Source organism: Dendrobates tinctorius, unplaced genomic scaffold (assembly GCF_039654945.1).
Source record: "Dendrobates tinctorius isolate UK_male_01 unplaced genomic scaffold, ASM3965494v1 ptg000254l, whole genome shotgun sequence".
NCBI classification, from domain to species: domain Eukaryota; kingdom Metazoa; phylum Chordata; class Amphibia; order Anura; family Dendrobatidae; genus Dendrobates; species Dendrobates tinctorius.
The window spans coordinates 10,062,697-10,086,730 of record NW_027361921.1 but is presented as its reverse complement, the minus strand read 5'-3'; the positions used below and the strand labels follow the sequence as shown (position 1 = coordinate 10,086,730).

Sequence of the window (24,034 nt, the reverse complement as noted above, 5' to 3'; positions counted from 1 at the left end):
CAAATCTGACTTCGTCTTCAAGGGATTAAAGCTGTTCTGTCACTTTATAAAAAAATAAATAACTTGATCAGCAGCCATACTTCATGAATTTCAGTAACAGTGTTATGTTTGAAGCAGAGAACCATGTTAGTCTTCTTTCATGTCACAAAGTCTTCAGGTCTCTATATAGCTCAAACACTCAAATCTAAATTTGTGTAAGTAAACTTGTAGGGTTTTGGGGGGACATGACAAAATGCGGCTGTATTACAGCCGTGTAAAACAAGAATAATTTGCATAGACAACAATTCTGAGGACGGCTATGTGCACATTCAAGATTTGAAGTCGAAAATTCTGCTGCAAATCCTGATGTTTTGGAAGGAAAAACACTGCATAAAATAGGCGCTTTTTTTGTGGATTTGTTCAAACTCATTAGTATGTGTGAAATCTGTAACAACGCTGCAAGATTGACTTGTTACAGATTTGAATATGCTGCACATTTGCTAGGAGAAAATAAGCAACTTGCACATGAGATTTCCAGAATCTAATTCACTTGTATGGTACTAATTAATATTTCCATTTTTATGATTACACTATAAGGAAAAAAAACATGAAAAAAATGCAATGTGTACACATACATATAGTATATTTTTGATATTTTTGTACTACAAAAATTTTGGTCTTACCTTAGCGGAAGGCAGGAGCTCTGATCTCCAGGACAAATCTTCCATTTCTACACTAAAATAAAAAGCATAAAATATAAGACTACACTGAAAAAAATCTTTAGCAAGCAGAAAACTTATACTTTATTTGTAAACAAGCAATACTTTGTGACTTTATTTTTCCCTATTGCGTTAACCCTCTAGGACATCATGTTCAAACGTTGAGTTGTTCTGCATTTTTTGCAATACTTTTTTAATGCAAATTTTCAGATGTTTTACAGTACCAAAGTTTATGAGATTTCAGATATCTCATGCACACGGCTTGATTTTTTTTTTTGTCCTCAGTATTTTGTGCAATACCATATTTTTTGCCAAATGTACCATATCACGTTCAGCATTTTTAACCCACTGAAAGCAATGGGTATCGCAAAAAACATTGAAAAAAAGCTGGAAAACACAGATATCAGTTTTTGCTGCTGAAGAAGTGACATCAATGTGAAATGCGCGTCGGGATACGTGGCCACAGTCTTGGCAGGATAAGCTCAAGTGCACCAAGCGCACCACTAATCAAATAAAAATATCAATTGGGTGCAATATCTGTGGCTAACAGCATACAGTCATATGTTAAAATTTGGGCACCCCTATTAATGTTAACCTTTTTTCTTTATAACAATTTTGGTTTTTGCAACAGCTATTTCAGTTTCATATACCTAATAACTGATGGACTCAGTTATATTTCTGGATTCAAATGAGGTTTATTGTACTAACAGAAAATGTGCAATCTGCATTTAAACAAAATTTGACCGGTGCAAAAGTATGGGCACCCTTATCATTTTCTTGATTTGAACACTCCTAACTACTTTTTACTGACTTCCTGAAGCACTAAATTGGTTTTGTAACCTCATGGAGCTTTGAACTTCATAGCCAGGTGTATCAAATCATGAGAAAAGGTATTTAAGGTGGCCACTTGCAAGTAGTTCTCCTATTTGATTCTCCTATGAAGAGTGGCATCATGGGCTCCTCAAAACAACTCTCAAAACAAAGATCAACATAGCTTTTCATGGGAAGGATACAAAAAGTTGTCTCAGAGATTTAACCTGTCAGTTTCCACTGTGAGGAACATAGTAAGGAAATGGAAGAACACAGGTACAGTTCTTGTTAAGCCCAGAAGTGGCAGGCCAAGAAAAATATCAGAAAGGCAGAGAAGAATGGTGAGAACAGTCAAGGACAATCCACAGACCACCTCCAAAGACCTGCAGCATCATCTTGCTGCAGATGGTGTCACTGTGCATCGGTCAACAATACAGCGCACTTTGCACAAGGAGAAGCTGTATGGGAGAGTGATGCGAAAGCCGTTTCTGCAAGCACGCCACAAACAGAGTCGCCTGAGGTATGCAAAAGCACATTTGGACAAGCCAGTTACATTTTGGAAGAAGGTCTTGTGGACTGATGAAACAAAGATTGAGTTGTTTGGTCATACAAATAGGCGTTATGCATGGAGGCTAAAAAACACTTGCTACCCACAGTAAAATTTGGTGGAGGTTCCATCTTGCTTTGGGGCTGTGTGGCCAATGCCGGCACCGGGAATCTTGTTAAAGTTGAGGGTCGCATGGATTCAACTCAGTATCAGCAGATTCTTGACAATAATGTGCAAGAATCAGTGACGAAGTTGAAGTTATGCAGGGGATGGATATTTCAGCAAGACAATGATCCAAAACACCGCTCCAAATCTACTCAGGCATTCATGCAGAGGAACAATTACAATGTTCTGGAATGGCCATCCCAGTCCCCAGACCTGAATATCATTGAACATCTGTGGGATGATTTGAAGCGGGCTGTCCATGCTCAGCGACCATCAAACTTAACTGAACTGGAATTGTTTTGTAAACAGGAATGGTCACAAATACCTTCATCCAGGATCCAGGAACTCATTAATAGCTACAGGAAGCGACTAGAGGCTGTTATTTTTGCAAAAGGAGGATCTACGAAATATTAATGTCACTTTTATGTTGAGGTGCCCATACTTTTGCACCGGTCAAATTTTGTTTAAATGCAGATTGCACTTTTTCTGTTAGTACAATAAACCTCATTTGAATCCAGAAATATAACTGAGTCCATCAGTTATTAGATATATGAAACTGAAATAGCTGTTGCAAAAACCAAAATTGTTATAAAGAAAAAAGGTTAACATTAATAGGGGTGCCCAAACTTTAACATATGACTGTATATGTGAAAAGGAGAAAAAAGTACCACAGGAAGATATGCACACCAACAATACTGTAGGTAAAAAGTGAAAAAACTTTGACAAATGTAAGTTAAAACATAATCTACACACAAGAGAAGGGATGGCACTCTCCGTTCTGCAAAATCCATGCTTTATTGGAACATTAAAGTCTTCAGCAGGGGAGCAATTTGTGAGATTCCCTGACGAAGCCATATGGATAATGGCGATACGCGTGGTGTACTGGTCTCCTTTGTCCCCCCTTCCCTTACCTCTTTACTCTCCTGTCTTCCTTCACACGGATGCAGGGCGGTCTCTTACTTACCTTCCTTGTATGGTAAACATATAACCCGGTGAGGTAACTTTGCAGTCTATGGCCAGCATACTTTGTTCTGCGTTTAGATTTGTATACTGCCTGTATTATTTGGGTTGCTGTCTGATTTTTTATTTAGTTGTCTATATACAACAACTTGGTTAAACATGTCATATACTGTTTACTAGCAATTTTATGATGCCAGTCATTATATTCTGCTGCACAATGGTTGCCATACTTGAGATTCCATGGGCATGATTTTCATATAGATCTTCTGCTACCTCATTGTGGTATATATATTTGGAGGGGGGACATTGGTGGTTTTAATTATGTTTTAACTTACGTTTGTCCATGAAGGTTTTCCACTTTTTACCTACCGTATTATTGGCGTGCATACTGTATCTTCCAGTGGTTCTTTTTTCTCCTTTTCACAGTCTTGGCAGGAGTCATTACAAAATGGGTAATTAACCCTTTGATTTCCTTAATAACATTTCCACTGTATAACAAACACCAGAAATATACTATGACTGTACCTTATAGATTTTATAGCATCATGATTGGTTTACTGTAGATAACTCATTGAATTGTATCTGAAACCAGGATTACAAATTGTCTAACTTGAATTACTATTCTATCATGTGGCTATTTTCTAAATCATGTACTGTACTATAATATGCTGGCATTTTGTTTAATCATTACATGATCCTGGCCACAGCCTCTGTCCACTGCTTTTTATGTCACCATTTTCGGATCAGAACCCATGTGTACCCATATACAGTGAGTATGGAAAGTATTGAGACCCCTTTAAATTTTCCACTGTTTGTTTAATTGCAACCATTTGGTAAATTCAAAAAAATTCATTTTTTTTCTCATTAATGTACACTCTGCACTCCATCTTGACTGAAAAAAAAACCAAATGTAGACATTTTTGCAAATGTATTAATAAAGAAAAACAAATATCACATGGTCATAAGTATTCAGACCATTTGCTCAGTATTGAGTAGAAGCATCCTTTTGAGCTAGTACAGCCATGAGACTTCTTGGGAATGATGCAACAAGTTTTTCACAACTGAATTTGGGTATACTCTGACATTCTTCTTTGTAGATCCTCTCCAGTTCCGTCAGGTTGGATGGTGAACGTTGGTGGACAGTCATTTTCAGGTCTCTCCAGAGATACTCTAATGGCTTTAAGTCAGGGCTCTGGCTGGGCCAGTCAAGAATGGTCACAGAGCTGTTCTGAAGCCACTTCTTTGTTACTTTAGCTGGGTGCTTAGGGTCATTGTCTTGTTGGAAGGTGAACCTTTGGCCAAGTCTGAGGTCCAGAACACTCTGGAAGAGGTTTTCATCCAGGATATCTCTGTACTTGGGAGCATTCATGCTTCCTTCAATTGCAACCCGTCATCCTGTCCCTGCAGCTGAAAAACACTCCTATAGCATGATTCTGCCACCACCATGTTTCACTGCTGGGACTATATTGGGCAGGTGATGAGCAGTGCCTAGTTTTTTCCACACATACCGCTTAGAATTATCACCAAAACGTTCTATTTTCGTCTCATCAGACCAGAGAATCTTATTTCTCATAGTCTGAGAGTCCTTCATGTGTTTTTTTTAGCAAACTCTATTCTGACTTTCATGTGTCTTGCACTGAGAAGAGGCTTTCGTCGATCACTCTGCCATAAAGACCTTGACTGGTGGAGGGCTGCAGTGATATTTAACTTTGTGGAACTTTCTCCCATCTCCCTACTGCTTCTGTGGAGCTCAGCCACAGTGATCTTCGGGTTCTTTTTTACCTCTCTCACCCAGGCTCTTCTCCCACGATTGCTCAGTTTGGCTGGATGGCCAGGTCTATGAAGACTTCTGTTGTCCCAAACTTCTTCCATTTAAGGATTATGGAGGCCACTGTGCTCTTAGGAGCCTTGAGTACTGCAGAAATTCTTTTGTAACCTTGGCCAGATCTGTGCTTTGCCACAATTCTGTCTCTGAGCTCCTTGACCAGTTCCTTTGACCTCATGATTCTCATTTGGTCTGACATGCACTGAGCTGTAAGGTCTTTTATAGACAGGTGTGTGCCTTTACAAAACAAGACTTATCAGTTTAATTAAACAAAGCTGGACGCCAATGAAGGAGTAGAACCATCTCAAGGAGGATCATAAGGAAATAGACAGCATGTGACTTAAATATGAGTGTCTGAGGCTAGTTTCACACTAGCGTTTATTCCACGCAGCGCACGGCGCCGCTAAGCCCCGCCCCCTGCCTGCTCCTTACCCGCCCCATCCGGTCATCGCCGCCTACTATCGCACATGGACGCTTGCGATCTGTGCACCCTATCTTTAGCATAGGGTGCACAGATCGTGCGCTAGTAGGATTTTGGCGTGCGCTGCTCACTTTTGAAGGTGCGCCCGTGTGTGCCGAACGCAGCATGTTGCATTTCGGCGCACCTTCAAATCCTACAAGCGCATGGCCAGCGCACAATCTGCGCACCCTATGCTAAAGATAGGGTGCGCAGATCGCAAGCGTCCATGTGCGATAGTAGGCGGCGATGACCGGATGGGGCGGGCAGGGAGCCGGCAGGGGGCGCGGCTTAGCGGCACCGTGCGCTGCGTGGAATAAACGCTAGTGTGAAACTAGCCTGAGCAAAGGGTCTGAATACTTATGACCATGTGATATTTCAGTTTTTCTTTTTTAATAAATTTGCAAAAATGTCTACATTTGTTTTTTTTCAATCAAGATGGGGTGCAGAGTGTACATTAATGAGAACAAAAATGAACTTTTTTGAATTTACCAAATGGCTGCAACGAAACGAGTGAAAAATTTAAAAGGGGTCTTAATATTTTGCGCACCCACTGCATAAAAAAAAATATTTTATTCATTTTGTGTGCATTGTATTCACAAAAAAAGAATATCTCTTGGTATAAATAAAATTGCATATTGTAATATATAATGACTCAGATCCTACTTTGGTAGAAAATTCAGCAATATAGTCAATATTTTTATGGTCACTGTGATTATTTGAGACTGGTATTGTATATTTCACACTGCTTTTTGTGTAGGATAATGGGAAAGTCTAAAGAAATTAGCCAAGATATCAGGAAAAGAATTGTGCACTTGCACAAGCCTGGCTCATCCTTGGGTACAATTTCAAGATACCTGAAGGTGCCTCATTCATCTGTACAAGCACAAACAAGATGGCAACGTCCAGCCATCATACCGCTCAGGAAGGAGACAGGTTCTGTGTCACAGAGATGAATTTGCTTTGGTTCAACATGTGCATATAAACCCAAGGACAAAAGCAACAGACCTTGTTAAAATGGCGGCGGAAGCTGGTAAGATTGTGTCAAAATAGTGAGACAGCGACCGGCATTGTTGTAGATGGCCGGTATGTGTCGCAGAGGAAGTCCTCTGTGCTGTAAGCCTGAAATGTTGCTCTGGGACCTGTAGTTTCACGAGCCATGTTTCTGTTTATAAAGGGGTCTTACAGAGTTAGCCAGAGAGCTGGGCAGGACTGGCTAGTCACCTCCCCACCTATGGGGGTGGTTTCATCTACATAATGCAACTGTGGTTTGGTCATGATCTGGGTTGTAAGGTCCTGAAAGAGGTTGGTCTCTGTGTGTTGGAAGGTACTGCGAGTGGACCGGATTCCTGAAGAGCACATGCTGAGGCCATGTACCTGGATGGTCTTTGTGTTGCAAGGTCCTGCGAATGGACCGGATTTCTGAAGAGCACAGGGTGAGACCATGTATCGGCAGAGTCTGTGACGGCTAATTGCATTGGGGAAACTACCGACCTTCTGAGGGTCTGGAACTGTCGGATTTGGCCTGTGGAGAAAGTCATTGTCCGGGACAGTGATGCCAGTTAGGCAGCTTCCTTGGGAACCTAGGGCTGACAAGAAGTCAGCGAGTGGAGAAGAGCACCTGTAGGGTAATCAAGAGTAGGGGGGGACTGTGTGCACTGATGAGGGTCAGTTAATGAACTGTGTGGTCACCCACGGTAACTCTACGAAGTGCGGTCTAGCGTCTTTAGAGATTGCAATCTAATGTCGAGTGTTGTGGAGTAAAGTTGTGAGAGACATTGGCACGGCGTGCGGTCACTCACGCCACAGTAACTGGACGAAGAGAAGTCTGGCGTGTTTAGTGACTGAGTTAAAGCCGTGTACTGTGATGAGTAACATGGCCAACAGTGGTTTATTCTGAGTATAAATAAACCGCATATACTGGCTAAGCGAGAAACCATTCCTGTGTGCCTTCATCCCGTTGCCAAGCGAGTGTACCCCAACTCATACAATGAGCGCTATCTTACAATATTCACAGTGAAACGAATACTATATCAACATGGGCTGAAAGGCCACTCTGCTGGGAAGAAATTATTACTCCAAAAGAAAAATAAAAAGCCAGATTAATGTTTGCAAATGCACACAGGAACAAAGACCTTAATTTTTGGAGACATGTCCTGTGGTCTGATAAAACGAGAATTTAACTTTTTAAGCATAATGACCATCGTTACGTTGGGAAATTAAAGGGAGAAGATTGGAAAACTAAGAACACCATCCCAACTGTGAAACACGGGGGTGGCAACATGTTGAGGAGTTTTGCTGCAGGAGGGAATGGTGCACTTCACAAAATAGATGGCATAAATATATAAAAGAAGAGTAACGTATTTTGCGGATTATAAGGTGCACCGGATTATAAGACGCACCCCAAATTTTCAGGAGAAAAATAGGAACAAAAAAATTTTTTTAATAAAATGCTGGTGCCTCTCAAAATACATGTGTCATTGCTTACCGGAGGTGATGGCTGCAATGAAGCAGGGTCCCAGGGTCGCTGCTGGAGGAGGCAAGAGTGGCGCATTGCTGCAGCCCTCAGGCTGGGATGAGGCAGTGTTTTGATGTGCGCCGCTGCGGGTGAAAATGGCTGTGGTGCTCTGTAGTGCGGGGGCTCTGCCAGCATTTTGTGAAAGCCCGGAGCCCACAGCATATCCATTAGGCTAGTTTCACATTTGCGTTTAAGGCAGCAGCGTCGGCCTGCGCACGGCCGCCGCTAAGCCCCGCCCCCTGCCGTGCCTCCGCCTATGGGCGCATGACGCTGCATGCGTCCTGCGTCCCCTATCTTTAGCACTGGGGACGCAGGCCGTGCGCAGGTATGCGGTTGGCGGCGGATGCGTCCTTTTGACGCTGCGCCGACCAGCGTCAAACGCAACAGGTTGCAATTTTGTGCGCTCGGCGCAGCGTCAAAAGGACGCATGCGCCGGCAAACGCATACCTGCGCATGGCCTGCGTCCCCAGTGCTAAAGATACGGGACACAGGACGCATGCAGCGTCATGCGCCCGTAGGCGAAGCTACTGGCGGAGGGACCGCAGGGGCGGGGCTTAGCGGCGGCCATGCGCAGGCCGACGCTGCTGCCTTAAACGCAAGTGTGAAACTAGCCTTAATGCGATACGATGGACTTTGGTAAAATGGCCGCCGGGGCGGCGCATGCTCAGACTGAGATCTCGGCAGCGAGATCTTGGGTGCCGAGATCTCATTGTAGAGTTCTCAATCTGAGCATGCATTGCCCCAGTGGCCATTTTCCCAGAGGCCTACGCATCGCAGTAATGGATATGTGGGGGGCTCCGGGCTTTGATATGCTGTGACCACTGACATATCTTTCTCACACCTGAGGGAGACTGTGGTTGCTGCAACACCCTTTTATCGTGCAAGGGTTAACCATGACTGCTCATCTATTCCACTCACATGCACGTCTGGTACAGCATTACCTGCTGAATATGAGCTTGTACGTCTCTTGATTTACTTGTGCGCGTTCACTACCTGCGGCTGGGCTCTTTCCACCTTTACTTTTGCTATTCCCATCCCATGCGTTTCAGTGTACGCGCGCATATGTGAATGGGCGTATTCCTCTGCGAAAATTACGCGCGGCAAGGATTCTGACCGCTACTGAAAGTGGCTGGATCACCACCAATATGTATTATAATTGCAATTAGATACATATTTAAACCACAGAGGCCAAATGGATTCACTTCCCCTAACGAAGCGTGCCCGACATGGTGATACGCGTGGGGTTTGGCCCCTGCCTCACCAAGCTCTACAGGGTACTCCTCTCAGACCTATGGTTTCCATATAATAGTACAAGAGGCCTTAAAGTGATATAGGATACTTTTCCTCTTTGTTTGTGCATCCACCTTTATTACTACTACGTGTGGTCACTTGCACAATCTATGCTTACCATGTACATTGATACCTGGCCTATATATTAGTCCTAATTTCTCTCCTTGGACTTTATAACCAGAGATTTTTTTATGACAAGAGCATTATTGTAGCTGCTATCATGACTTCTCTTGTTTCTATAAAAGTGTAAATCCTTCTAATATTGGCTTAGCCATATTTTTCTATCTTATGATCTACCATTTATTAGGTATACACTTAATATTTTATTTGAAATGTGGCATCTTGTATGTGTATTAGGACATTCGAATGTTTATGTATCCTGTGTAGCGTACTCGATTATACTTAGCTACTATATAATAGTCTAATTCTGTCTGTTATGGAATTCCCACGTCGCTGATTGGTCGCGGACGGCTGGGCGCGACCAATCAGCGACAGGCACAGACCGGCCACACACTGGAGCAAAATCCGAACGACGCACGCCACCGCTACCGTCGGGAGATCTGCGGCGCTAGCCGCTGATCTCCCGACGATTCCCTCGGGTCATCTCCTGTCGCAGGTTTATTCTTATAGGGAATCTTTCACCTCCTTTTAGCGCTATAAGCTGCGGCCACCACCATCAGGGGCTTATCTACAGCATTCTCTACTGCTGTAGATAAGCTCCTGTTGAAACATGAAAGATATGAAAAACACGTTAGATTATACTCACCGAGGGGCGTGGTAGGGTGAGGTGGGTGTCGCGGTCCAGTCCGGCGCCTCCCATCTTCATATGATGATGTCCTCCTCCTTGCTTCTCCCTCGGCTCCTGCGCAGGCGTAGGCCCTATTGATGGCTTAGTAAAGTACTGCAGTGCGCAGGCGCCAGAAAAGGTCAGGGAGGTCCGGCGCCTGCGCACTGCAGTACTCTGCTCTGTCCTCAACAGGGCAGATAAAGTACGCATGCGCAGGAGCCGAGGGAGAAGCAAGGAGGAGGACATCATCGTATGAAGATGGGAGGCGCCGGACCGGACGGCGACACCCATCGGTCCGGACGCCCGGGTCAGTATAATCTAACTCTTTTTTCTTATCTTTCAGGTTACATTGGGGGCTTATCTACAGCATTACAGAATGCTGTAGATAAGCCCCTGATGGCGGTGCCGGCAGCTGATGGGGCTAAAATGGGGTGACAGATCCCCTTTAAATTTTCATAAATAAACTACATACATATTCTAGAATACCCGATGCGTTAGAATCGGGCCACCATCTAGTGTATTTACACATTCATTTTGATGTTGGTGGGGTTGCCCTTTTATTAATGTTTTTATGTTTGTCCATTTTGTCTCAAATAAAATATTTATATATTTTCATGATACTCTAGGTGTGCACATTATCTTGTAGTCTATTTTTTCTTTGTCATGATGGTCCCACTTCATCATGTAGCACCCATTTAGTGTTTATATTGTCCAGTATTAGTATTACTCTGTTTAGCTATTTGTCTAAATTCTGGCAGTTAGCCTCGGCTCTTCTCGATTACGCTGGTGACATTGCAATCGAGGTAACTGTTTATAGGGTTGATATCAGCTGTGATTTGTTAACTGGCATCAACTCCTCCCAATTCTAGCCCGGTAATAAAAATGAAAAAAACAACGCAAAATAATTTATTGAAATAAACACACCCGATACTCCTTTTTAAAAAAAAAAAAAAAAAAAGCGGTGATAAAGAAAAACTCACGCAGGCCCGAAATAGTCCACTAAATCTGACGTTGTTCAGTGAATCAGACATAGTCTACGTAGCCTCATTCAGACATTACATACAGTTGTGCTCAATAGTTTACATACCCTGGCATAATTTTTGCTTTCCTTACCTATTCTCAGAGAATATGAATGAGAACACCAAAATTATTCTCCACTCAAGGTTAGTGTGGTTGGGTGAAGCCATTTATTATCAAACTACTGTGTTTTCTTTTTTTAAATCATACTGACAACCCAAAACATTCAAATGACCCTGATCAAAAGTTCACGTATCCTGGTAATTTTGACCTGATAATATACACAGAAGTTGACACAAATGGGTTTGATTGGCTACTAAAAGTAACATCCTCACCTGTGACCTGTTTGCTAGTAATCAATGTGTGTGCATAAAAGCTGAGTAAGTTTCTAGGATCCAGAGAGACTCTTGCATCTTTCATGCAGCTACTGACGTTTCTGGATTGTGAGTCATGGAAAAAGCAAAATAATTGTCAACGGATCTACGGTAAAAGGTAGTTGAACTGTATAAAACAGGAAAGGGATACAAAAAGATATCCAAGGAACTGATAATGCCAGTCAGCAGTGTTCAAAATGTGAGTAACAAATGAAAAATCAGGGGCTTTATAAAAAAAAAAAAAAAAAAAAATTTCATCCACAACTGCCAGGAAAATTGTTCGAGATGCAAAGAAAAACCCACAAATAACATCAGCTGAAATACTGGACTCTCTGAAAACTAGCAGTGTGACTGTTTCAAGATGCACAATAAGTAGGCACTTGAAGAAAAATGGGCTGCATGGTCGAATCGCCAGAAGAAAGCCATTACTGCGCAAATTACACAAAGTATCTCAACTACAATATAAAAAACAGCACAGAGAAAAGCCTCAAAACTTCTGGAACAAGGTATATTGGAGTGATGAGACCAAAATTGAACTTGACCACAACCATAAACGTTACATTTGGAGAGAGGTTAACAAGGCCTATGATGGCGGATCGCTGATGTTTTGAGGATGTGAGCTACAAAAGCACATGAAAACAGCACATTATAAGCAAATACTGTAGGCAAATTTGCAATCATCAACCCAGTAGTTGTGCATGGGACGTACTTGGAGCTTCCAACACGACAATGATCCAAAACACAAGGCCAAGTCGACCTGTCATTGGCTACAGCAGAACAAAGTGAAGATTCTGGAATGGCCATCTCAGTCTCCGAAACTCAATATCATTGAGCCACTTTGGAGAGATCTCAAGTGTGCAGTTCATGCTAGACAGCCCAAGAATTTACAGGAACTGGAGGCTTTTTGCCAAGAAGAGTGGACAGCTTTACCATCTGAGAAAATAGAGAACCTCATCCACAACTACCACAAAAGACTTCAAGCTGTCATTGATATTAGAGGGGGCAATAAACGGTATTAAGAAATGGGTTGTGTAAACTTTTGATCAGGGTCATTTGAATGTTTTGGGTTGGCATTATGATTTAAAAAGAGAAAACACAGTAATCTGACAAATGGCTTCACCCAACCACTAACGATGAATGGAGATAAATTTTGGTGCTATCATTCATATTCTGTGAAAAAAGTCCAAGAAAGCAAAAATTTTGCAGGGGTATGTAAACTTTTGAGCACAACTGTAGACGTTGAAACCTGTCACTTCTGGGTTACACTGCCTGTGAATCCAACTCTAGACTTGATAGATGGATGAGGAAGGAAGGGATGGAAAAGGGAGGAAGGGATGGAAGAGGGAGGGATGGGTGGGTGGATGAATGAGTGAATGAATTAATGAATGGAGGGATGGATGGATGAAACTGGGATAGATGGATTGATGGATGAGGGATGGATAAAAGAAAGAGGGATGATGGAGGGGTGGATGAATGAGGGAAGGAGGGATGAGTGAGGGAGAGATGAATAGATCTCTCCTTCATACATCTATTCCTTCTTCATTCATCCCTCCTTAACAGGCAATCCCTGCATGTGTTGCAGCTGTCTAACAGCCTCAACCGCGGGGAATCAAACATATTTTTCGAGCATGCCAAAGACTCTCGGTTAGCACATGAGCATGCTTATCAGAGCACATTTGCTTATCACTATTTAATACCTCATCTCCTATAGTGTTCAACAATAGGTCTGATTTCATTTTGCATTATTAATTGCGTGATCACTGTGTTTAAGTTTGTTTTCTCATGGGGTTTTCTGCATATAGTTAGTTTTGCTTTATTTGTAAACTCCTTTGTGTGTCTTTTTCATTGGTTTTTCATCATTATACATTGCAGGCTAATCAATCAGCCAGACTGATATTGCATATAGTTATGTGGAATCGGGTGAACATTTAGGCTGTGATTAAAGACCACAAAGGTCAGAAACGCAATGCCTTATCTATTTATGGTTTCCCTCTATGCCTAAGAGTATTGCTGTGTGAATTGTCCCTGGTTTTTCCATTATTGGAATAAAAGGCTTTTGCATAGATGAAGCGAGATGAAGTGGTCTCTTTCTGGACTTTCTTATACGTTTTTCAGCTATTTTTTATTTTTCCAACAAAATTCCCATTTTTTTTTTTAAGGACCACATCACATTTGAAGAAGAGAACCTAGCCAGGGGATTTATCCGGAAGTCATCCTAAGTCATCCTCCCCGGCTTTGTTACGAAAAATGGCTCACTCTGTCCCTGTGTTGACTATAGGAGCTTCAACCAGATAATGAATAAGTATCCTCTGTCCCTCATCTCAGAGTTGTTTGATTGTCTCAAAGGTTCCAGAGACTTTAATAACTTTGATCTATGGGGCAAATAACCTGATATGAATACAAAAGGGGGATGAACGGAAGACTGCCTTTAACACCCGGGAAGTCCAGTATGAGTATCCCGTAATGCCGTTTGTGCTTTGCAATGTTCATAGAATCATAGAATCGCAGAGTTGGAAGGGACCTCCTGGGCCATCTGGTCCAACCCCCTGCTCAAAGCAGGATTCGCTAAATCATCCCAGTCAGATGTCTGTCCAGCCTCTGTTTGAAGACATCCATTGAAGGAGAACTCGCCACTTCTCGTGGCAGCTTGTTCCACTCATTGATCACTCTGTCAAAAAGTTTTTTCTAATATCTAATCTGTGTCTCCTCCCATTCAGTTTCATCCCATTGCTTCTAGTCTTTCCTTGTGCAAATGAGAATAAAGTTGATCCTTCTACAATGTGACAGCCCTTTAGATATTTGTAGACAGCTATTAAGTCTCCTCTCAGTCTTCTCTTTTGCAAACTAAACATTCCCAAATCCTGCAACCTTTCCTCATAAGACAGGGTTTGCAGACCGGTCACCATTCTGGTCGCTCTTTTCTGAACTTGCTCCAGTTTGTTGATGTCTTTTTTAAAATGTGGTGCCCAAAACTGGACACAATATTCCAGATGAGGTCTGACCAAAGAGGAGTAGAGGGAAGTAATGACTTCACGTGATCTAGACTGTATGCTTCTGTTGATACATCCTAGAATTGCATTTGCCTTCTTTGCTGCTGCATCACACTGTTGACTCATTCAGTCTGTGATCTATTAGTATACCCAAGTCTTTTTCACATGTGCTGTTGCTTAGCCCTATTCCTCCCATTCTGTATATGCTTTTTTCATTTTTATTGCCCAGATGTAGTACTTTGCATTTTTCCCTGTTAAAAACCATTCTGTTAGTTGCTGCCCACTTCTCCAATTTATTTATATCTTTTTGAATCCTCTCTCTCTCTCTTCTCTAGTATTAGCTATCCCTCCTAGCTTTGTGTCATCAGCAAATTTAATCAGTTTACCCTCAATTCCTTCATCTAAATCGTTGATAAAGATGTTGAACAATACAGGGCCCAGGACAGAGCCCTGTGGTACCCCACTTGAGACATTCTTCCAGCTGCTTGTGCAGCCATTTACGACCACTCTTTGGGTCCGATCACTAAGCCAGTTATGAATCCACCTAACAGTTGCCTTGTCCATTCCATACTTAGTCATTTTGTTCAATGAGGATTGTATGAGATACTTTGTCAAATGCTTTGCTGAAGTCAAGATATACTATATCTACAGCATTTCCTTGATCCACCCAATCAGTGATTCCGTCATAAAAGGAAATTAAGTTAGTCTGACATGACTTATTAGTTACAAACCCATGCTGACTCTGTTTAATCACTTCATTCTTATCCAGGTACTGACATACATGTTGTTTAATAATTTGCTCAAAGATCTTTCCTGGTATAGAAGTCAGACTCACCGGCCTATAGTTGCCTGGGTCCACTTTCTTCCCCTTTTTGAAGATAGGAACAACATATGCTCTTCTCCAGTCTTCTGGGACTTCTCCTGTTCTCCAAGAATTTTCAAAGATTATGGAGAGGGGTTCAAAAATTTCTTCTGCTATCTCCTTCAGTACTCTGGGGTGTAATTCATCTGGACCTGGAGACTTGAATTAATTTAGGTTAGCTAAGTGTTTCCTCACTATATTTCTGTTTATAGATATCCTGGATTCTTCTATTCCCTTAACAGGACAGTGAAGAACAGTTGATGTTACAGTCTTCCAAGAACTAGCTAACAATATCTTCTGGGACCTGCTTTACTAATGTGTGGTGGTTTACCCAGAAGACATACTGGTGTTCTCCCCTGATCTGCCCACACACAAGAGGGATGTCTGGCAGGTCCTGCAGAGGTTAAGGAAGAACAGTTTGAAAGCCAAGTTTGATTAGCGCGACTTAGAGCAAACCTCCCTTCACTTCCTAGGATACATCATCTCAGTTGCCTGTCTGAGAATGGATCCCAAGAAAGTGTCCACCGTCTTGAAGACCTGAAAGCAACCCAGCGGTTTCTGGAATTTACTAAATACTACCGCCACATTTCTCATCTCGGACAGCTCAAATTTCTGACCTGACCCATAAGCGGGTATAGACTCCTGAGGTTGCAAGTGCCTTTGGCCCCCTAAAACAGACCTTTTCTTCAGCTCCAGTACTGCACAGACCTGAAAGTAATACGCAATTATTTTTGGAGGTGGATGCTTTTTCAGGGGCTGGTGCAGTTCTTACTCAGAAGTCTATTATGATGTGCAGTTTCTTTTACAAAGCCTTCTCAGATCCAGAGCACAACTACTTGATAAGTGATCAAGAACTGTTGGCAATGAAGTTGTTTTGGAGGAGTGGCGATTTCTACTTGAAGGATCGGTTCATCCAGTAATTATCTATACAGACCACAAGGACTTAGCCTATCTGCAGTCTGCACAGCAGCTAAATCCGTGTTAAGCCAGGTAGTCTTTTGTTCTTTGCCAGCTTTGATTTTGATCTCCATTTACCGCCGGCAGACAAGAATGTCAAGACGGATGCGCTTTCTAGGTCCTTTCTGTTTTCTGACCAGAAGGAGTAGCCTCAATACCATCAATGAGTCCTATAAGTCCTCCAAAATGGTTACTGTCGCTCTGGTGGACTTGTTTCTGGTTCCATCTGGAAAGACCTTTGTCACTGAACCAGGCAGGAAGTGAGTTCTTCAGTGGGTCACTCATCTAAAATTTGCTGGTGATGCTGGACATAAGTAAATGGCTCATCTCATTACACTGCATTATTGGTGGTCATCCCTGTATAAAGATATTGCAGATTTTATCTCAGCCTGTCCATACTATGCCCAGAGTAAGACTCCAAAACAGCTTCAGTCTAGTCAGTTTCATCCTCTGCCAGTACTGTCAGCTCCCTGACAGCACATCTCGATATTTCCAGTCTCTGCCGGAAGTACAGTCATGTGGATAGTTTTGGATCGTTTCTCAAAGATGGCCCACTTTACTCATTTTTCCCGTCTCCCTTCTGATTCTGTGCTTGGTCAGAATTTCATCCAACATATCTTCCATCTTCATGGGTTACCGCTCTGTATAGTTTCTAATAGCGGCACCCAGTTCACTTCTCGGTTCTCGAGGGCTACCTATAAGCTACTAAATGTAACCCTAGACTCTTCAGACTATCAACACAATCCAATGACCAGGTAGAGCGTGTCGATCAGATCCTAACCAACTTCCTGAGACATTTCGTCAATGCTCAATAGTCATTGGGCCAGACTCCTGCCTTTGGTTGAATACTCCTATAACAACCTTGTGAGTGAGTCCTCAGCTAAATCTCCCTGTAACTACTACCACCGACATTTCTGCAGCCGAGATTCTCACCAAGGGCTTCTCTAGAATTTGGGAGGACACCAAGTCTTCGCAACTGATGAAAAGACATGCATACAAGAGGCATTTAGACTTTCCTTGGTTTCATCCCGGGGACAATGTTTGTCTTTCTTTGAAGTTTGTTCATCTCAAGCTACCTTCTAACAAGTTGGGTCCTCACTTTATCGGTCCTTTCAAAGTTCACAAGCAGATAAATGCAGTATCCTACAAGCTCAAGCTCCCGGCCTCTTTCCAGATCTTCAAATCATTCCACGTATCTTTCCTCAAGAATGTCTTGTTTACCCCGTTTTTCAAGGACACAGTTATCACTTCTGCTACAGTCAGCTCTGAAGAACTTTACGAGAATATTCTAACCACAAGAAGGGTATGAGGCAAAACTTTTTTCTTGTGGATTGAAAGGGGTTCGATTGTGAGAGCATAAGGAGAAATATCCTGCCCCTCTCTTTATGGAAAGATTTCTTGAGGGCTTAAGAACATAAAGGGGGGGTACTGTAGGGTTGACGTCCCTGCGTGATTCCCATCCTCCTCTCCCTTGACAGGGATGCAGACTCACTCACCGACCCACGTCTGGAAGATCCCTGGGCACTGCGCTTAGTGCATACGTGTGCCCAGTGTCCATTAAAGAAACAGAGTGCACCATCCTAAAGTGTCCCCAGCCAATGACACTTAATATTTAAGGCACCTCCACCATTTGTGTGAGGTACATTAGCAACATGTAATGTCAGTTGTCTGCACGCTTGCCAGTTCAGGTCCCCTGCTTGCCAGTAGCTGCCTGTTACTACCTTTTCTTGCCTATACCCGCCCTGCCTGCACTTGCAGTTCTTCTTGTATACAGCCATGCCTGCCAGTACCTGCCGTGCCTTTCTGTATTCCAGCTGTGCCTGCATACCAACCATGCCAGCCTCTACCTGCTGTGCTTCCTGTATACCAGTCATGCCTGCCAGCACCTGTCATTCCTAAATACCTCCGGCACTCAAAGTTAAAGTTTTTATTAGTGAAAAAATCCTAAGTCCCAGACGATAGGCATGCATGGATATAAAGATTCACAGTTCATCAGACCCAAGTGAAAACCGACAATTCATTGACATTTCAGCTTTACAATGCCTTTCTCAAGATATAATCTAACTATTCTAAAATTATCTTCTCTTGGTATTACTGTTGTACACAGCCGGCAGTTGTAAAAGTGCATCTGACTTACGAGAGATTACTGAAGAAATGGTACATTGCTGTGCGACCCCAGCATGGTGTAAAATTTAAAAAAGGAAATTTTCCTTCTGTTGATCCTCCTTTGGTGCTAACCCAGGTCACTTGGTGGTCTCTGCATCGTTTACCACATGGCTGTCACAAGCGCTTGCCCACCAGAAGTGAAAGGTCTCTACCCGGTTGGTAATTCAGATAGTACCAAGAGAAGATAATTGGAGGATAGTTAGATATAGCTTGAGAAAGGCATTGTTGTAGTAACTAGCAGGTACGGAGGATGCCGTCACGAGCAGGAGGAAGAACAAGGGTTTAAATGCAAGTTTTATATATGGAAATATAGGTTAAAGCTGACAACGAGTTTTCCACGCAGGGAAGCAAAACACAAATACACAATCGCAAACAGAATAAACAACACAGGGAGAGAATTGACCGTTAGGCGGCCACGAACTGGGCAACTAAGGACCCTTGGGGGCTTGAACGGGGAACGAACAAAGGAGAGTCACTTATCGGTCTCTGACATCCTGCAGAGCTGGTGGATGAGGAATGTTCCGGCGGTGCCTCAGTCGACGTGACCAGTTGAGGAAGCGTTGCCGGAGCGTCTGGAAGTTCTTGCACTGATACCGCGAGGTGTACACGGGCCCTGCGTAGCTCCCCTGACACCAGGCCTTCCGCAGTAATGAGTGGAACGGAGGAGGCCACGGGTCCTGGTGAGCAGGCTGCAGTCACCGCGGGGAGAGGGGCAGAGACGGCCGCGGGTCCCGGAGAGGAGGCCGCAGCTGTGGGCTGTAGCGGAGCAGAGGCGGCCGCGGGTCCTGGAGAGTAGGCTGCAGCCGTGGGCTGTAGGGGAGCAGAGGCAGCCGCGGGTCCCAAAGGGTAGGCTGCAGTCGCCGGCTGTAGTGGAGCAGAGGAGGCCGTGGGTTCCGGAAAGGAGGCCGCAGCCACGGGCTGTGGTGGAGCAGAGGCGGCCGCAGGTCCCGGAGGAGGCCGCTGGCGGCGGCCGGACTGCCCGTGGAGAAGAGCCGCCTGGTGCACGGGGGGCGCTGTGTCTAAGCGTGAACCATGGCCCACGTTCTGTAGTGGCTTGGGGAGAGGTTTCTGCTCCAGGCACACTCCTCAGGGCCCTCCGCTCAGTCAGGTCGAGTCCAGTCTCCTCTCGCACTGAAGTGCTGACTCACACCTGTCGGGAGAGATCTCCTTAGCTCCTCCCTCCAATGCCTCGTCGTTCTTCCTGCCCAGCCTCCCTTGTTTACCTGCACTGCTCGTTTTATAGTGGACCCGACCCGTTTACCCAGTCAAAGGTCGGTCCTGGCCTGTAATCATTACCCCCGGGCACACGAGTAAGTCCCCCTAGTTCCGGCCCGGAAACACGGTCGGTCCTTTTTCCTGGACCCACTCCCCTACATTGTAAAGTCGAAACATCGATGACTAGTCTGTTTTCACTTGGGTCTGATGAACTGTGAATCTTTATATCCATGCATGTCTATCGTCTGGAATTGAGAATTTTTTCACTAATAAAAACTTTAACTTTGAGTGCCCGAGCTATCTGAATTTTTGATTGGCTATTGTTTACTCCAGAGCACCAACTGTATACAGTGAGCACCCCATTATTTCTACATTCCTAATACCTGCCTATACCAGCCGAGCCTTACCGTTCCTGGCCTCCAGCTTCCTTCCCCTTTGGGAGTCATCTGTCATGTGTCCGTGGTCTGTTCTGGAATAGCGCCTGACATCCATCAGGAGCCAAGTCTAACCACACCATCAGGGGCTGTAGTGAAGAGTCAGGTGTTCTTCTAGTCACACCCGTCCAGGTTCTCCTTGGTCCAGAGAACAGTGGTTTCACTACCATGTATGTTACCTCAGGTTAATTAATGATAGATAAACTGGCAATAGCCCATACAGCCCACTAAAGAGCATTTGAGATGATTGCAGAAATTTCTTTTGGCCCCTATAAAAGAGGCAGCTACATATTAATTCCTAATCCCTTACTCCAATTAGGATATGAATACCTTCAAATTAAAGCAGAGAGTCTGCACTTTAAGCACATGTAGATTACATAACTATTTTGAATATGTTTTGGTAAACTGCTGAAATGCCAAAATTTTTGTCGTCGTCCAAATATTTCTGCACCAAATTGTATAAATGCTGTTAATCTGTATAACCAATTTAAGGAAAAAAAATTGCTCTGAAGAAAAATTATATTGGCATAACATTGAATTTGAAAGTTTTACAGATAAGTGTTCAAAAAATTCTGGATAATTATGGATTGCAGTTTCAAAATGGAGTCATTTTTGGGAGTTTATATTGTTTTTGCTCATACAATATAGGAATCTGCAATCAATTCCAGCAAAATCCAGACTACAAAAATGTGTGTTAGCTTAGCTGTATGTCCAAATTGTAGTTTATCATCACATATGGGGTACTGGAATACTAAGGTAGGAATTATGTTACAGATTGTTAGGTGCTTTGTAGGCTTTTTAAACTTGTCACATTTTTGCGAGCCGTTTTTGCAACCCCAATAAATTTCTATAGGGCCGCAAAAACCGGCCATAAAAATTTGCTGGAGCGTCATACACCGTATGGACGTGAGGGCTGTATATACGACCGTGAAAAAATATCGAGCCTGCTTTATATTTTTCATGGCTTATGGACACGGCCCCCAGTAAAATCAATGGGGCCTCAAAAACAATGGAAGCTTGCCCAATGTGTTGATTTTGCGGTACACCGTGAAGACCGTATTGGCGGAACACCGTATTTTTTTTTTCAATTTTATTTACAACTAGCTGAAGAGCCTGGCGTTGCCTGGGCATAGTAACCAACTGTGGTTAGTTATAACAAATTATAATGATTATATTGCACATCAAAACCGTGCATCTAATCCTATCCTGTGTGATACCGACTGCTGAGCCGTGTATCTAATACTATTCTGTGTGATACTGTGTGCTGAGCTGCGTATCTAATCCTAGCCTGTGTGATACTGACTGCTGAGCTATGTGTCTAATCCTCTCCTGTGTGATACTGACTGCTGAGCCGTGTATCTAATCTTATCCTGTGTGATACTGGGCTCCCCCTGCAGTCTGTGTCAGAGGGTGGTCTGTGTTGGCACGGTAATAAATTGTGTTATTTCCAGCTCTACAGAAGGACGATAACTGTTGTGAGTTCATTCTCCCCTTCACCTTTGATGTCTGATGAACTCCCTCTGCTGGTGAAGAGAGGTAGTGAAATTGATTGGGATGGGAAGAACCTGTCATCTGAACAGGCGGAGTGTGATTGGACATCTGGAATTTCTGAGTGGATATAAGGCAGCCGACGCCCTGCAGGGCTGTTGGTGATCCTTTCTGCTCTGAGCTCTTGCATCCAGCTTAGTTCCTGTCTACTAAAAGCTAAGTTTTTGCCCTGCTATTATTCCATGAGATTTTGTCTGGTTTCCTTAGTGTTTGTATTCAGCCAGTCCTGGTTGGGACTGGCTGAATTCCATTTTTGTCTCTGATCAGTTGATCTCTTTGCTCTGCTTTCAGAATATACCTGAGTGCTGATATAGTGATTTTGAAGTCTAGCGACTTCAGGGCCTTTTTCCCTATCAGACGGTTGGGACATTTTTGGTAGGGTTTTTTGCGGATTGCAGCCAGCATTTTTTCTGTCCTGTCCTATCTAGTTAGTTGGGCCCCATCGTTTGCTCAGCCTGTCTTTCTGTCTGTGTTTGTGTTTTCATCTGTTTTTCACCGAAAATACATGTTGGGGGCTGTCTATTGCTTTGGGGTCTGCTCTGGGGCAGTTTAGATTTCCCCTTTCCTTCTTTAGGCTTATGTAGTTCTCTGGCTGTGACGAGGGGTCTAGGGCACCGTAGGAACCCCCCACGGCTACTGTTAGTTGTGGTGTACAGGATCAGGGGTCTGCAATCCGATAGCTACCAACCTCTCCGGTTTTATGGACTTAGCTTGTATTTTTGTTTTCTCCTCCTCCGATGACTCATTCATAACAGATAACACCATAGAAATGACAAGAATAATAGGCCTCAGTTACCACAACAGTCTACAAAGAAAATTGTTGCTGATAGCAACCAATCACAGCTCATTTTTCATCTTTTAAACAGTTCTGGGACAGCGTGGCGAGGTTTGAGTGGCGACTTTTGTGTTTCGACTTTTATGTGGCGAGGTTGGTGTATGTGTGGTGAAATGTGTGCTGAGGGTGGTATATGTGTTGAAGCACGTGGTAGTTTGTGGCGCATTTTGTGTGTGTTCATATCCCCGTGTGTGGCGAGTATCCCATGTCAGGGCCCCACCTTAGCAACTGTACGGTATATACTGTTTGGCGCCATTGCTCTCATTCTTTAAGTCCCCCTTGTTCACACCTGGCAGCTATCAATTTGCCTCCAACACTTTTCCTTTCACTTTTTCCCCATTATGTAGATAGGGGCAAAATTGTTTGGTGAACTGGAACGCGCGGGGTTAAAATTTCACCTCAAACCATAGCCTATGACGCTCTCGGGGTCTGTTATGCCGCGCTCACCAGGAGGCGGGGCTTCGGCCCCGACGTCACTCCCTCCGGTACGGCGGTCCCTCAGGGGTCCCCGTCGGGTGCGCACGCGCAACTCTCGTCCCCGGGTCTCCTCCTCCATGCCACGCTTACGTTTGCGCTTGCGCGCTCCTGTCAGTGCTGTATAAGGCTCGGTCCTCTCTATGGTATTGGAGGACCTGACCCGGAACCACTAGTGGTCGTGTGCTTTCTGGCTAGGTCCTGACCCGGAACCAGTAGTAGTCATGTGCTATATCAGACGACCTCCCCCTAGGGGAGGTGCCTGATTATTGTTGTGCTTCCTGGCTGGGTCAGCTGTGTCCCAGCCTGGCTGTGCGCTGTTCTCAGGTCCTCTGCTCTGTCTGCTATTCTGTGGTGCTCCTAGCACTTGCTCTGAACCCTTGTTGCTTCATGCTCAGTTGTGCCTCCTGGCACATCCTCTCGTATCCTGTCCCTTGTTTCTTGCTCCGCCGTGCCTCCTGGCATTCACTCTATTCCTGTGTTCTGTTACTTGCTTACACGCCTTATGTGCCCACGTGTACCCGTCTAGTACTACCCTGTACTCAGCGCACTCCCCTGTACTCTCCTGTGTTCCCTAGTATCCCGCACCCTCCAGTCACACAGTCTCGTATCTCCTGTGAGCCGGCCGCCTGGTGCCAGCAGTCGTGGTATCGTATCCCCTGGGGCTTGCTCCTGACACTCCCTGTATAGGGGGTGGTCCTCACTAGGCTAGCTCGCCCTGGGAGGGTTGGTGCCGCGACCCAGAGGGTCCACTCCAGGAGTCGCTAACACTCTAACACTCTAACAGTATAATCAGGCCATGGACCCCGCTGGTACTGCGGCTTCCGTCCAAAAAAAGCTGACGTTCCTCCGGGAAAACCAGATTAGGATTATGGCATTTCTCAAGGCCATGGAGTCCAGTTTATCTGCCTCTCAGTCCTCTGACCCTGGGAATGCTGCCCAGTTGGCTAGTCTCCAGCAGGAACTTGCGCAGCAACGCGACTCCCAGGCTCAGATTCTCAACTATATAGCGTCGGTAGATAATCGGCTCGTTTCCATACAATCTGCCCAGGCCATGCTTCCACACTCACTTCCGCGCCTATGTAAGCCACCCCGGTATAGTGGT

The 24,034-nt window shown here is 44.2% G+C and overlaps 1 protein-coding gene across 3 annotated transcripts in view; it reads right to left on the bottom strand.

The window, feature by feature from the left end:
* PGAP1 (post-GPI attachment to proteins inositol deacylase 1) overlaps nucleotides 1–24,034 on the bottom strand; it is a 794,782-nt gene that overhangs the window by 451,180 nt on the left and 319,568 nt on the right. For all 3 annotated transcript variants that reach the window (XM_073558145.1, XM_073558147.1, XM_073558146.1), the window contains one exon: nucleotides 663–714. In XM_073558145.1, coding sequence (XP_073414246.1) covers nucleotides 663–714 — 52 coding nt within the window. The remainder of the gene's footprint in view (nucleotides 1–662; nucleotides 715–24,034) is intronic.